The sequence below is a fragment of the Myotis davidii genome, unplaced genomic scaffold (assembly GCF_000327345.1).
Source record: "Myotis davidii unplaced genomic scaffold, ASM32734v1 scaffold120, whole genome shotgun sequence".
Taxonomy (NCBI): Eukaryota; Metazoa; Chordata; class Mammalia; order Chiroptera; family Vespertilionidae; genus Myotis; species Myotis davidii.
In genome coordinates this window covers 4300183-4315916 of record NW_006294778.1, presented here as the reverse complement: position 1 = coordinate 4315916, position 15734 = coordinate 4300183, and the positions used below count along the sequence as shown (strand labels likewise).

General features: G+C 51.0%; 2 protein-coding genes across 2 annotated transcripts in view; one reads left to right on the top strand and one right to left on the bottom strand.

Moving 5' to 3' along the window:
- Positions 1 to 9634, top strand: part of STAB2 (stabilin 2) — a 165518-nt gene extending 155884 nt beyond the window's left edge. Inside the window, 6 exon segments of the mRNA XM_006769396.2 lie at positions 1 to 70; positions 973 to 1113; positions 2634 to 2741; positions 4638 to 4766; positions 6349 to 6465; positions 9378 to 9634. The exon segment at positions 1 to 70 is cut by the window's left edge and continues 28 nt beyond it. Coding sequence (XP_006769459.1) covers positions 1 to 70; positions 973 to 1113; positions 2634 to 2741; positions 4638 to 4766; positions 6349 to 6465; positions 9378 to 9428 — 616 coding nt within the window. The 3' untranslated portion in view covers positions 9429 to 9634.
- A 3623-nt stretch (positions 9635 to 13257) lies between these two features.
- NT5DC3 (5'-nucleotidase domain containing 3) overlaps positions 13258 to 15734 on the bottom strand; it is a 38907-nt gene continuing 36430 nt past the window's right edge. Inside the window, exon 15 of the mRNA XM_015567580.1 lies at positions 13258 to 15733. Coding sequence (XP_015423066.1) covers positions 15363 to 15733 — 371 coding nt within the window. The 3' untranslated portion in view covers positions 13258 to 15362. The remainder of the gene's footprint in view (position 15734) is intronic.

Sequence of the window (15734 nt, the reverse complement as noted above, 5' to 3'; positions counted from 1 at the left end):
CCGCCTGACTGACCTGGCGATCCGTGGCACCCTCTTCGTGCCACAGAACAGCGGGCTGGGGGAAAATGAGGTGAGTCGGGTCCCTGGTGTCTGTGCTGGAGACTAATTCTTTTAGACAGTATCAGTTCTCCATCCACACGGTACAGCTAGGCACAGATGACCCCAAAACTCTGTAGCTACACATTTATTCAGCTCTCACATCTGCAGATCAGCTGGCAGAATTGGTCTTGGCCAGGCCTGCTCATGTGTCTGAGATGGACTGACTGGTGGATGATCTAGGCTGGCGGTCTGCGGCTCAGCTGCTCAGGGCTCTTACCCTCCAGCTGGCTAGCCGGGCATGCTTTCCTGGGGACAGCAGGATGTGGTGAGAGCAAGCCTGGTCCTGTTAGCACTTTTCAAGCCCCAGTCTGATCACTATCTAACATGCCACTGGCCACAATTAAATCACACAGCTGAGCCCAAAGTCGGAGTGGGAGGCCCTCACATTTATATGCATGACGAAGTGTGAGGATACAGGGAGGGGTAAAGAACCAGGACCACTTATGCAACCAATCCACCACACCAAACCTCATCACCCCATGACACACAGAGGGACTGGCAGTGTTCATTCAGCCCTCCCACAGTTGGCTGTCCTGCAGGCTCTCACAGCCCCAGGCCCTTCCTAGCCCCCAGGGCTGAGTGGGGCAACACCTCTACCCACTTGTTACCCACTCAAGACCTACTATTCCCAGGATGCCATTGGGAAGCTCCACTTAGATCATAAAGATGGCTCTCAATGCCACATCCTCGCTAGAGGGCAACCTCTGGCAGAGCCCAGACAACCAAAGCCTGTGAAAAACGACTTTTCCTGATCACCACGTGAGGCAGAAAAGCCAAGGCCATGAGAAGTGATATTTCTGTGTCATTATCATTAAAAAGAAAAGATATTGCTTGGCCTTTAAAGACCATTCTTGCATTTCTCCTTTCTCTCAGACTCTGTCTGGGCGGGACATCGAGCACCACTTCACCAATGTCAGCATGCTGTTTTACAATGACCTTGTCAATGGTACCATCCTGCGGACGAGGCTGGGAAGCCAGCTGCTCATCACCTCCAGCCAAGACCGGAGCCAACCGGTATGAACATTCTTCTGGGCTTATTAGAAGAACTGGAGATAATACATGCAAAGCTCCTAGTATACAGAATGTGCTTAATAGATGGCAACTATTCTAATGTGAAAGTATACCCTAAATCTGCTGTGAGGGGATGGTATTAGCTGCACACCATAGCACATCACACTGACTGGTCGGCCACCCCTACCCCTTGGGAAACAAGCCATTGGTGACCACTGGCCACAAAGTAGGTAATGAGGAACTATAAATGAAACCACTTTAAATGCTGTCTGATGCACCACCTTTGTTTCTGTTGGATTGTCAGCCTATCCCAGGTGTTAATGTCAAATGAGAGCCTTAAAGTCAAGTGAGAGCCCACTATGAAAACTACTTCTGCCAGTTGCTAGCTGTAGGAACTTAGACAAGTCATCCAATTTCTCTGTGTCCCAATCTCCTCATATGAAAAATGGGGGTGATGGGATGTGTTGGTGATGTTGATGGTGATGGTGATATTATTTTGTCAGTGGTGATCATGGTGATGGTATTGATGTTGATGATGGTGGTGGTGATGATATTAATGATAATGGTGATGGCTATGTTGATGATGATGATGATGATGGTGATGATGGTGGTGGTGGTGGTGGTGGTGGTGGTGGTGGTGGTGACATTAATGGTGATGGAGATGGTTACGTTAATGATGGTGGTGATGGTAGTGGTGGTAAGTGGTGGCAGAGGTGATGGTGATGGTGGTGATAGTGGTAGTGATGGTCCTGATATTAGAAGTGCTGGTGCTGGTGGTGGTGGTAATAATGACCAAGATATCCATGATATCAAATCATAGACTTTTGTGGGGATTCAGTGATTCTAGGCTTGTGATGTGTGAGAATAGTGCCTGACATGTAGCAAATGTGAAATAAGTATGATTTTTAATTGTTACCTAATAAAAAGATTTCTATTATTGAAGATCAGTAGTTTAGACCAGTGCTTCTCACATTTTAATGGGCATGTAAATTACTTGAAGGTTTATTAAAATTCAGGGTATAACCCAACAGGTGGAGTGTGGGCCTCAGCTTCTGCATTTCCAGTGAACTCTAGGGTGATTGCCACACCACAAGCCAATGGATCACACTTTGATCAGCAAGGGATAAGATCACTTAAACATTTCTTCTCCACAGTGTGGTGTGATGATCAGAACAATGGCTCTGGAGACCAGAGGCATGAGGTTTGCCACTTACTAGCTGGGTGATCTTGGACAAACCATTTTCCTCCTGCACCCTCACCTATCAGACAAGGGGGCTGGACAGATGACTCCACAGGTTCTCTGCAGCTCTTGGATCAAGTTGTTTGCACAAAGGCAACTAAGTGTTCTGGGCTGGCCAGGTGGTGAGCGGAGTCCTGTGCTGCCTATTGATGAAGATTCGCCTGAAACCTAGGCTTCCAGATCTCAAGCAAATGAACAACTTCCTTCCATAGAAGGGCCACCATGTGAGGAGAACCAATCAGGTGACCATCGCTCTCCATCAACCCTCTTCTCATTTCCCTAGGAGACCAGGTTTGTTGATGGAAGAGCCATTCTGCAGTGGGACATCTTTGCCTCCAATGGGATCATTCATGTCATTTCCAGGCCTTTAAAAGCACCTCCTGCCCCAGTGGTGAGTACCCAGGGTTCCTAGAGAGGGGCCAGGAGAAGCCCAATGTCCACTCTCCAAGAGGCAAAGTATTGCTGGAAGCCCACACATCCCCCTCCCCTGGGGACTGTAAGAGTCTCCCCGAATCATGGCAGCTGGCCCATGGGGGTGGGATGCCTGGCCCTCGGTTATCCCACCCCCACTCCTCTGCATTAGAAACACACCTGTCACCATTAATATCTGTTGAATGAACTGGACAGGATGGGCCAATGGAGAAATGACTGGGAGGAGAGTGAGAAATCCTAAGCCCCTCCACTTCCTAGTTGTGTGACCTTGGACACGTCCCAGAACACCTCTGAACCCCATTTTTTCTTACCTGCAAAATGGGGTTATAATGCCTTCCTCCCTGGGTTCCTGGGAGGACTATGAGTTGATATAAAATAATGAGGCTAGTCCTGCCACATAGTAAATATGCAACAGTCTGGTGGCTGGTGTTCGTATCCTAACTTTGTTCAAAAGTGTGAGCACAGCTGGATGCTAGGAAGTTCCATAGCACAGCAATTAAGGGCATGAGCTCCAAATCCCAGCTCTACTGTTATCAGTGGAAGTGGAGTTCTTAGGGCCTTGAGGAAAAGAATTTCTGAGGCCCCTAGGGGAGGATAGGGCTGCATGGAAAGCTTTATTGATTATGTCAATTCAAGGGGGTTCCGCTCCAAGGTCCCATCTATGTCCATTTCGCAATGGAAAGAAGTCCAATCTTATCTTCAGCAGGGCCAGGATCAAGGCCACTGCCCACAGTTTCTGCTCCATATTAAAGTACATACATACATACATGCATACATACATAAGGTACAGTCCAGCATCCTGCTGTGGCATCGGCATGGCCATGGGCCATGTGACTGCTACAGCCATGCAGCTATGGAGAGAGAATAGGCAAATTCGGGTCACAGAGCCAGAGAGAACAAGAGGCGGGGAACTCTTTGGGGATTTTAACCAGGAGTTTATACAACTAACCAATTAACTTTCCGTGATGTTGTGCACTTCCGATGGGATCCACCCCCTCTCCAATCCATTGTTCCCCAGGCTAGACTGACAGGCACACAACTCCCTGCCCCACCCCCAACTTCTGCACATGTGCCTATCTCCCCTTACTCCCTGCAACAATCCAGTACCGGATGGGGGAAGGAGAGGGTTAGTCCCCTTGGCGGAGCAATGCTGTGTGAAGCTACAGCTTCCTGGTGAAGCGTCCCAGGTGATCATGCTTACCATGTTCGACTCCCCTTTGCTTGCTTGCTTTTATTAATAAACTAGCTAATTACAAAGATAACACTACCACTCATTGGCTGTCTGATACTAGGGGCAAGTGCTTAACCTCTCTGCCTCAGTTCCCCCTAGTAAAAATGGAAACAAGGCCCTAGCTGGCTTGGCTCAGAGAATAGAGCATCGGCCCTCGAACTGAAGGGTCCCAGGTTTTATTCTGAACAAGGGCACGTACCTCAGTTGCAGGCTTGATACCCAGCCCTGGCCGGGGCACGGAGGGGAGGCAAACAATCAATGTGTCTCTCTCACATGGATGTTTCTCTCTCTATCTCTCCCCCTCCCTTCCACTCTCTCTAAAAATCAATGGAAAGAATCTCCTCGGGTGAGGAGTAACAAAAAAATAAAGATGTTATTTAAAAAATGGAAACAAGAATGATTATCCCTATTTCTCTGGGCTACTATATGTTTAAATGGGTTTCTTACGTAAAGGACTTAGACTCCGGCAGCAGCAAGGGCAGATCCGTGTTAACCATTTTACCACTAATTCTATTCCAACTTGCTCCAAGACGCCCAGGCCCGCAGGAATGGGATGGGCTCCAGAAAGTGCCTCTTTTGGGAAGTCCCCAGATTTCATACTGACCCTCCCCTTTCTGTGTTCAGACTGCAGCCCACACTGGCTTGGGAACAGGGATATTCTTTGCCGTCACCCTGGTCCTTGGAGCCATCGCTTTGGCTGCGTATTCCTACTTCCGACTAAACCGGAGAACAATTGGCTTCCAGCATTTCGAGGTAAGAAGGAGGAAAATGGGAACACGGGGATGGGGTCCCCTCTGCAGCCCAGCCCCTGGCTCTGGGCTACTTCAGCTGACAGGCTGCTTCCCAGAGCTCACAGCAGGTGGGTGCTTGGCACACACTTCCTGCCGCCCGGCTGGGATCTCTGCTCCCAAGAGCAGCAGCAGCCAGAGTGCCCGGCCCCTCTTCCTGGATGAGACCGGGTTTGGTGAAAGGGTGATGGGCTGCCAATAGCACAGACACTTCGAGCTTCTAGCCAGGGTTCTGGCGTGGAAGCAAATTCATCAGGGCCCAGGAGGCACGCTCCCCTTAGAGGACGACATAGGCACCCACCAGGCTTGGCTTGGGCTTCAAGGCTGAGTCTGAGGTGGGAGACAGGGCTGGTGACCCGCGTGGTGGGGCCTCTGACTGCAGCCAGTGAAACACATTTCACCCTATTTTTTAAAATATATTTTTTAGCCCGGCCAGCGTAGCTCAGTGGTTGAGCATCAACCCATTAACCAGAAGTCACGGGTCGACTCCTGGTCCGGGCACATGCCCAGGTTGTAGGCTCCACCCACAGCGTGGGGCATGCAGGAGGCAGCCGATCAATGATTCTCTCTCAGCATTAATGTTTCTATCTCTCTCTTCCTCCCTCTCCCTGAAATACATAAAAATGTATTTAAATATATACACATACACACACATCCCACACTAAGGATTGAGCCCACAACTCAGGCATGTGCCCTGACCAGGAATCAAACTGTGATCTCCTGGTTCATGAGTCAACACTCAACCACTGAGCCACATTTCACCCTATTTTAACTTGTCAGTGGATCTTGGCTGACCTTGGGCTGACCCTGGGTTCGGCAGCAGCCCAGCAGCAGAGCACCCCGCCTTCTGAGCTTCCTACCTCTCCTGGCCTGTCCTCCCCTCCCCTACTGCCTCCTCCAGACGTGCCAGGTGAAGCCTATGGCGTCCCCGAGCAGTTCACTTCCTTCTAGCACCTTCTAGCACAGTGGTTCTCAACCTTGGCTGCACAGTAGAATCCTCTGAATGAGGCTCAGAAATCAGGATTTTAAAAAGATTCCCAGGTGATTCTAATGTGCAGCCAAGGTTGAGAACCACTGCTCTAGCAGATCACCTGCCTCTGTATGAGCTCCAGGGGCAAAGTTTAAAAACATCATATTTAGCACAAGTGTACAGGCTGTGAGAATCCTTTTAAACTCAGTTCAAGGGCAGACAATATCACTCCGGGGTGATGGAGATCAGAACAGAAGTTATGCTGGGGGGATTTCGTACTGGGGGTGGGGGGCAGGGCGAGAGGCCTGAGAGCACTTTCTGGGGGGGATGGACATGCCCTTTCTGCTGATTTGGGGGTGGTCCCACCTGGCTGGACATATTAAGAAGTCTGTGAGCTGAACACTTAAGATTGGTGCGTGTTACCGTGTGTGCACCAGATGTCTATGAAACACCGTTAAAAGGGGAAAGGCCCGCAGGTGGAGGTAGGGGCGGGGCTTGCTTTGCCTGCCAGCTGGGAGGAGATCCTTCGGCCCTGGGACATCTGCCTCAGCCCCAGACTGGTCTTTCCTCCGAGTAGTGTGAAGAGGATTTCGATGTCACAGCTCTTGGCAAGCAGCTGCCTGAGAATATCTCAAACCCCATGTACGAGAGCGCCACCTCGGCTCCCCCAGAACCTTCCTACGACCCCTTCATGGTGAGTTGGCATGATTTCTCTAGGAACAGGTTCCACCAGGATGCGGGAGAATGATGTCTTTCGGCAAATCTCAGGGGAACGCTTCCCACCGAGAAAAGCTAGCCTCCACAGCGCATCTGGGGCAGCTGGCCTAAAAGCCGGCCTCACGGGAGGAGGGAAGCCGTGTCGTGCTCAGTGTCCCAGGGTGCCTCTGGGTGGGTTGCAGAAGCCCCAACAGTTAGAAGTAGGGAGGACCAGAGTTGGCCCACACCAGCCTCATGATCAGGTGACAAGGGGAAGAAATGGGCTAAATTCTGCCACAAACATTTCTGAGATTGCTGCTGCAGAATAAGACATAAAGCCTTTAAAGGAGCAGTCGCCAACCTTTCAGACCTCACGGACCACCAGTGGTCCGCAGACCACCGGTTAGCGACCGCTGCTTAAAGCCTTTGAAAGGTATGTGTGTATGTTGTTGTCCGAAATTGTTCTGCCAGTTGTCAGCTGCTTCTGGCTTGTGGGGCTTCCTTCCTTTGATGAGGTCCTTTGTATTTGGGGGAGCTTGCTCTGCTCTTGGGTTTCCATTTGTTTCTGGAGTTGGTCCTTGACCTCACTGGGGCCTCCACTAACCTCTACCCAGGGGGACCCCACACATACTGAAGATGGAAGGTACACCCTCCCTGTTTTTCCAGTTCTGGATTGAGAAACTGGGATAACACTTAATTCCTCCTTTTATCTATATATATATAAAAGCCTAAGCAACCATTCAACTGTTCAACCATTCAACTGTTCAACTGGTAGCTATGACACACACTGACCATCAGGGAGCAGATGCTCAATGCACAGGCATGGAAACACAGAACAAACTGATGAATCTCAGAAGGAAGTGGGAAGGGGGGAGAGGGGGAAGAGATTAGCCATAGATCTTATCTCAGCTGTGAGCAAACTACAGCCCGAAGGCTGGATCCGGCCCATTTGAAATGAATAAAACTCAAAAAAAAAAAAAAAGGCCGTACCCTTTTATGTAATGATGTTTACTTTGAATTTATATTAGTTCACACAAACACTCCATCCATGCTTTTGTTCTGGCCCTCCGGTCCAGTTTAAGAACCCATTGTGGCCCTCGAGTCAAAAAGTTTGCCCACCCCTGTCTTATATGCATACTAGAGGCCTAGTACATGGATTTGTACACTGGTCGGGTCCCTCAGCCTGGCCTGCAGGGATTGCACCGAATCCATGCACCAGGCCTCCGACATCCCCCGAGGGGTCCCAGATTGCGAGAGGATGCAGGCCAGGCCGAAATAAAATATTAATAAATGCAATCTAGCTGTTACCCTTGCAGTTTGGACTAGAAACCCTTACATGGGTTTGATTAAAAAACAAAATAAGGCCTGGCCAGTGTGCCCACAGCTGAGATAAGATCTATGGCTAATCTCTTCCCCCTCTCCCCGCTTCCCACCGGTGCACAAATCCATGCACCGGGCCTCTAGTATAAAGATAAGAAAAACTGCCAGCGGTCTGCTGAATGAAAGACCTTTTGTACCTCAGCAGTCTGAGCTGATGGCCTTCCTGGGGTCCAAGGAAATACTTGAATCTTGGCCTGTGTGGGTCTAGAACCCTCCTGCCATCATAACCAAAGCCAGCTGCTGTCTTTGTTTCTTGCATGGACATATGCTGTCCCTTCTCCCAAGACTATATATGTTACGATTGTTGAATTTTTGTAAATTGCACTGAAACATTACAAAAATATTTTATTGCACCATTTGAAGCGTGTACAGTGCAACAGATGTTATTCTTCTGCCGTGAACCCAACGTAAATGCCATGTGGTTCTGAGTGCCTGTGGCAGCAGGTGTACTGTAGTTGCGATAGATTGAAAAATATTCTGAGAGAGAATCATTGATCAGCTGCCTCTTGCACGCCCCCTACTGGGGATCATGTCAGCAACCAGGGCATGTGCCCTGACGAGGAATGGAACCGTGACCTCCTGTCCACAGGTGGACACTCAACCAATGAGCCACACTGGCCAGGCCTTATTTTGTTTTTTAATCAAACCCATGTAAGGGTTTCTAGTCCAAACTGCAAGGGTAACAGCTAGACTGCATTTATTAATATTTTATTTCTGCCAACATTATGTTGAAATCAACCTCATTTAAAAAGCAGAGCAAAAAAGTAATCAATCCTGTTCAATGTGCTCCATGCCTTCTCAGCTGAGAGCTCCCTCAGCAGTGCCTGAGATGCACCTGAGGCAGGTGAGAGCATCCCAGAGACAGGATTCAGCTAAACCAGTGGTTCTCAACCTTCTGGCCCTTTAAATACAGTTCCTCATGTTGTGACCCAACCATAAAATTATTTTCGTTGCTACTTCATAACTGTAATATTGCTACTGTTATGAATCATAATGTAAATATCTGATATGCAGGATGGTCTTAGGCGACCCCTGTGAACGGGTCATCCGACCCACAGGTTGAGAACCACTGAGCTAAACCATCTCATCAGGCCAGGGGGGCAAAAAATGTTCCAGTACCAGGAATCCTAAGCCGAGGGTGCCATCCCAAATGTGACGTGCTGGAATCTCATGCCTTTTATATTGGGAGGGGAGGGGAGAGGGTAACCTATTGAATACCTGTAGCCAACCCACACATTTTGACCATATCCATTATGCTAACTAACAATTTGAGTGCTAATCAGGGCTAGAGATGGGAAGGGGCAGGAGGTCAGAGTGACCTTCCTGCTTCTGCCATTTTTCTGTGGGATTTCTTATTCCTTCAGCTTAAGATATGTAATATGCCAACGTGTCACATTTTGGCATAGTGTGTCCTGAACCCCATCTACACCTCAGACCAATGGCCAAAAGACACACGCAAGCTGGAAAGTTCGATAAGCGGCAGGTGCTGGGCTCTCTCCACACGCTCACAGAACACCTCTTCTTTTCCAGGACTCTGAGGACCAGCTGCTGGAGGGCAGTGACCCCCTGGGGGCACTGTGAGGGCCGACCCGCTGCAGCCAGCAAGCCCCACAGCCACCTGGGCCCCCAGCCTCCTCACGAAGGCTGCGAACTGTGAATCCTCGGCCCCAGTGGCCTCTGGGGAACATAAGGTCCTTGAACATGTGGAAGTATGTCTAAAGCACGCAAGTCGTACCTCATCTCCTTGGTTCATCTGGGGGGTTCTTTTGTTTCTGTGGGTGAGGAATGATGTGAACTCCACCCATCAACTCAGGGGACTTCCCCCACCTCTGACCTTTGGCTGTCCTTCCTGTGTGTCACCTTTAGTCCTTAGATGGCACTTACTACATCCTACCCAACTCGACAGTAACTGTGACCTCCTCTTATTTTCCTACTAGATTGTAAGCTCCCACGGGCAGGGACTCGCCTCGTTTGCCTTGTATCTGAGCACTTAGCACAGTATCTGGAACATGAAAGGGGCTCAATAAATGTGTATGGAACAGAAATAAAGTCAGTGGAACAATCTAATTGTTCTGAGAACCAAAAATACTGTTCGCCACAGAAGGGATCAAGCTTTGAAGGTAAAATCCACTTATTAGACCTAAGTAGGGCCTTTTCAGTAGCCAACATCTGCCTAGAATTATTTCTCAATTCTGTTTTGTGCGTGTGTATAGTAAGAAGACATGATAACCACAATGAGATATCACTTCCCAATCACTAGGATGACTAAACCCCAACAGGCTGATAATAGCAAGTGCTGACGAGGATGTGGAGAGATTGGAACCCTCCGACATTGCTGCTGGGATTGCAAAATGGTGCAGCCACCGTGGATAAGTTTGGCAGATCCTCAAAAAGTTAAACACTGAGTTACCATAAGAACCAGAAACTTCACCCCAGGCATATACCCAAGAGAGATGAAAACATGTCCACACAAAACGTACGTGTGCATGTTCAGAGAGCATTACTCATAATAGCCCAAAAATAGAAGCAACCCAAATGCCCATCAAACTGCGGTGTCTCCATATAATGACATGTCATTCCACCCTACAAGGGGCCTACGCACTGAAGCGGGCAACAGTACGGATGGACCCTAGACACATGCTGAGTCAAAGAAGGCAGACACGAAGGGCCACAGAGTGTAAGATGCCTTGGGGAGGGAACTGTCTGTGGGAGAAAAGAATTCCAGGTGGGTTTGCCTGCTGCCCACCTACAGCTAAGTTCACACCAATTTTCTGGCTTCAACACACAGTCTACAAGCTCTGAAAACAAGCACGTGTGCTTTGCTGGGCGTGATGGGATGTGGGTGGTGAGAAATGAACCCTAAATCTCTCACCCTCCCCTCTCACAAGGATATTCTTATTTGGTTATATTAGAACTAGGAGTCCAGTGCACGAATGCATGCACCTTGAAAGGAACTGTGGACTGCAAGGCTGGGATGGGCACAGGGGCAGGTCTCGGCCCATCCTCCACACCCCAGCCCAGCCCCTCCCACCACGGCCCTGGTCCCTTCTCTGCCTGCAGCCCCGCTCCCCCCGCCGCTGCAGCTCACATGCGATGATGGTGCCAACCCCGCTCACACCCACTGATGGCGCAGAGCGATTGGGGCCGGTGCCAGTAGCGGGCGCGAGCAGGACTGGCGCTGTCAGCAGGTGCGAGCAGCAGCTCTGGCGCCAGCAGTGGATGCGAGTGGCAGCTCTGACACCGGCACTGGGTGTGAGTGGGGCTGTCGCCAGGAGTGGGTGCGAGAGGCAGCTGCAGGTCCGATCGCCCCTCAGGATCAGGGGGAGGTGAAGCCCTGACGGGCAATCGGGGCTGGTAGCACCTGCTGATGCTACCAGCCACTAACTTAAGCGCACAAAAACCAATGACTTGCAATAAACTGGATAATACAATACTTTTTATTTGGCAATAAATTCAGCATCTGGTAACATAAAATCAACATTCAGAATAAATAGCATATACATATTCAGAATAAATAGTAGGTGAACCTAGTTTGCATTTACTGTGCCTGCTATCGTACAGGCACAATTAGTCATTCTACTACATGATTAGAAAACAGTTTCCGACGTCAGGTTCAAGCCACAGTGCTGGGAAAGTGCAGAGGGCTGCTGTGGGCGGGCTCCCCGGAAGCAGAACAGAGATTCACGTGCAGGGAATTTACGGGGTGTGCTCTGGGGTCCACCCCTGGGGAAGGGAGGGAGGTGAAGGAAGGGAGCTGCTCAGAGGAGGGGTGTGACCTCGCCCATCTGAGACAGGGCTTCTCAGCAGGGCCGACAGCTGCTGAACACCAGCGGTGGGGGGACTCGGTCCTGAAGGTTCCGTGTGAAGCCACACCATCCCCCAAGACGAGCACGGTCACAAACCACTACAAGAAGAGGTACATTCAACTAGTGCTCGTGCCCGACCGGCAGCTCAGTTATACACCACGAAGCCGAGTGCTGGGAACACAGTATGTCACCACTGGCCACAGAAGTAAATATGCCCTCGCCAGCTCCTAGGGGAACAGGGCGCACTTCCCTGCTGCCTGTTCCACTACCGGGCTGTTGGTCTGCACGCTTTCTGAGTTAGAGCAGGGATTGGGAACTACGGCCCGAGGGCCAAGGCAGCCGCCGCTGGTTTTATAAACCACGTTGTAATAGGACAGAGCTGTGTCCATTCCTGGAGTAATGGCAACAGAAAATGGCCCGCAACGCTGAAAATACGTTAGCTGACCCCGCATTAACGAATCTTCACGCCCTTTCCTTCCCTTAACCCACTAGGGCAGTGTTTCTCAACCTCGGCTGCACATTAGAATCACCTCGGAGTCTTTTTAAAATCCTGATTTCTGGGCCTCATCCGCCAGAAATTCTGTTTCTTTGTTACTAATGTTGTGGCCCCACCCCATAACAAAGAAACAGAAATTCCGGAGGATGAGGCCCCAAAATCAGAATTTTTAAAAAGACTTCCAGGTGATTCTAATGTGCAGCCAAGGTTGAGAACCACTGCACTAGGGCAATGGTTGGCAAACTGTGGCTCACGAGCCACATGCGGCTCTTTGGCCCCTTGAGGGTGGCCACAAAGTTTCAATCGCACTGTACGTGCGCACCCACACGTGGTATTTTGTGGAAGAGCCACACTCAAGGGCCGCGGTTTGCCAACCACTGCACTAGGGTGTTAGAGGTTAGCTGGCCTTGGAGCTAGGCTCCCAAACGCTAAGGAAAATAAAAGAGAAAAGGAAATCGGGACACAGGGAAACTGATAAGAGGGCAAAACACAGGCTCCCCAGTAGGTGAAGAGGGCAATCAAGGGACGCTGCCTCTGGCCACAGTCTCAGAGCATTCTAGACGACGGCCCCCGAGTGGGTCTTTGGCAGCAAATGAGCACTGGGCACAGTGGAGCTCAATGCGATACTGAGCACGGCTCTCGACTGTCAAGGGCCTTTGGGGAGGAAGAGAGAGGAAAAGCCATTTAGTTCATCCAAAGCTAAATTAGTAGGAGGAAAGATTACTTCCCATTTCTCCTCCGCAATAATGAAGAGGGCCGATGCAGTCAAAGCAACTAGTAATTTAATCAGAGACGGCCCGAGTCAGTAACAGGTGGTTTATGTTCCGCTGCACTAAAGGCCACAGCAGGAGATGAAGCTGAAGAGCATGAGAGAGAGAGAGAGAGAGACAGAGACAGAGAGAGAGAGAGAGAGAGAGAGAGAGAGAGAGAGAGAGAGAGAGAGAGAGAGAGAGACGCTATGTTAGGAGGAAAGTGGGAGCTCTGAGCCAAACTCCTAAAATACTTTAAAAGCTTGGTTTCTTTATAGAAGCAACTTGGAAAAGCAACTGTGCAGGGCCCCGCCAGGGCGACCTGCTGCGGGTTCCATGTGCCCGCGTTCAGCTGGCAGGGGCTGCCCTGGACTATGACTTCTGTGCACATCATTCTCAGAAAATCAGTCTAACCCGTGCTGCCCGTGAGAATATTGTTTAAATGTGCAAGCTAATTTTATTCTGTTCACTTTCCAAGTTGCTACTTTTGAAGGGTGGAAAGCAGACTCACTTCCCTTGGACCAACAGGCTTTCACCAGTGTGAGCCCCAGAGAACGAAATGGAAAGGACAGAATGCCCCGCGCGGTGCGCCCAGGCCCGGCTGCGTCATGACGACGGCTGAGCGCAGACCAGGAGGCTGCCCCGGTCCTTCATGTGGGGACAGCTGCCCTACCCAAGCTGCTGGCCCGGGAGCGCACGGGTCTGCCAGGCACATGCTCGGGGGCCCTGCTGAGACACATGCCAGGGCTCCGTCACGTGGCAGATCTCAGCACGGCCATGTTTGATGCCCCACAGACCGAAACCTTAATTGGTAATGAACTGTGACACTCATAATTCATACCCAGAAAATGTGTGTCTCCCCTGAGGCTTGGCTCACCCACCCTAGACATCCACGAAAGCAGGATTTGAAACAAGTCTACTTCATTCTTGAGTAAACAAACACCCTGTGACTGGCACTAGGAGACATCCAATGAACACCTGATTGGATAAACACTACGAGATTGTTAAAAACAGTCATAACTACTTCCTCACCCGGCTTCCCCAAAGTGAAGCCGAAAGCACCAGCGTGCCCTTCGAGGCCCCCATACGAGCAGCTCCGGGGCTCCACCTGCACCCCCAAATGCCAGTAACTCTGATGCTAAAAGCACCTGGGAGCTAACAAACAGTAAACAAAAGGCCTACCTCACCCCCAAAAAGAAACGGACCGCCGTGTTTATGATAAAATTTAACCAGAAAAAAAGGGGCTTAACTGATGGGCCTCCTGGGTCTACAGGGTCACCGTCACTATCATAAATACACGGAATGCCCAGGAAAATCGCACCGTCACAAGCAGCATTGCCAAGCACACTCCAGAGCTCCTCACTCCCTGCATTCTGGCAGGCAGCTGTGGCATGCCAAGCCACTCATTGCCATAAAAATGCTCAGTTAGCAACACTCTCCGCAAGCCCCTCCCCCTGCACCTGCCAGGCATCAGGTTTAAAACGTCTGTCACGTGCGTTGTCCTTAGAAAGACGTGAGAAATACTCAGTTACCTAAGTCATTTCCAACCCCCTTTCTCTTCATTTCAATGCCCTTGATGTTCTCCCACCTTAAATACAGGCACTTAAAGAACCCCCCCCAAGTCCCACAATAGCCCACACACACACACACACACACAAACACACACACGCACGTGTGCGGCAGGAAAGGACGAGAGCAAAGGGGAGCAGAGGGTGGAGCCAGCCAGGCGGTGAGGCCACAGCTCCCACTTCCCCGATAATCCGGGGAGAGGCAACCGGTCTGTTGCCTCCAGGAAGGGATGGCTTCTGGTAATGCCTACATTTCAGCCACACCACCCAGGGAGGGGAGTGGCATTTCACTGCAAGGACTTTGTTTTTTTTGTTTTGTTTTTCTGTCCTCCAATGAGCACATCAAACCAACAGTCGGGTGGCATTTTCAGGGGACCCACCCCCAAGCGTTGGCTCTGAGCGCTTTTTGCTCACAGCCTTATCCCACAGGCTGTTCTGCCAGCTGGACATGTGACCAGGCGCCCTCTCTCCTTCTCCAAGGAAAGGAGCGAGCCCCCCCATCACCTGTGGTGCCTGTCCTTCCCCAGGATGGGGTGGGGCACAGGAAGCAAGACTGAGGACCATCCAGGGCGAAGGACTTGGACCTTCCCTTGCTCTTTCTCTTTTCTTCCCAATGATGCACTGAAACGCCAAAGCCCTGGGACCAAACGGCTGGGGGGTCCCGCTGTTTGGGGGTCATCTCCGCCGCTTACTGCTTATTGTGCTGCTACAGAGCTCACTGCACCGTCCGCTTTCTGGGAGCAGTGTCGCTGCACACCACGGTGGCCTTCGGTCCCGATGCACCCTGTGAACGCTCCGTTTTCCAGGGAGGAGGCGGGAGTTTCCGCTGCTGGAATACGGAGGCGGCATCAGGAAGTCTCCCCGGTCCCAGGAAAGCCGACGCCAGTAGCAGCACCTCAGTCAACGAGAGGACTGATCAGTTCCCCGGGAAGCCTGCCACTCAGCTCGAGGAGAGCAGGAAGGCGAGACCAGTACGCGCTGGCTTCCGTCTCAACCACCTGCGGAGCACCCTCCAGAAGGTCCGAAATAAATATCAAGAGGCGATTCTGTGTCTTTTCCAAAAGCAACACTCCTATCCACACAAGGCCAGCCCCGTGGTGTCCCCCGGGTCTGGGCCGGGGCTGTTTCTGGCCTTGTCCACAGGAGGTCACGGCTACTTGGCTTGGGCCGCCTGCAGGAGGGGCAGCCTGCAGGTGGGGGGCCCGTCCGCCCAGGCGGGAAGCTCGTGCTGCAGCGGAGTCCTCCTGGGGGAGCGTGTGGGTGGGGTT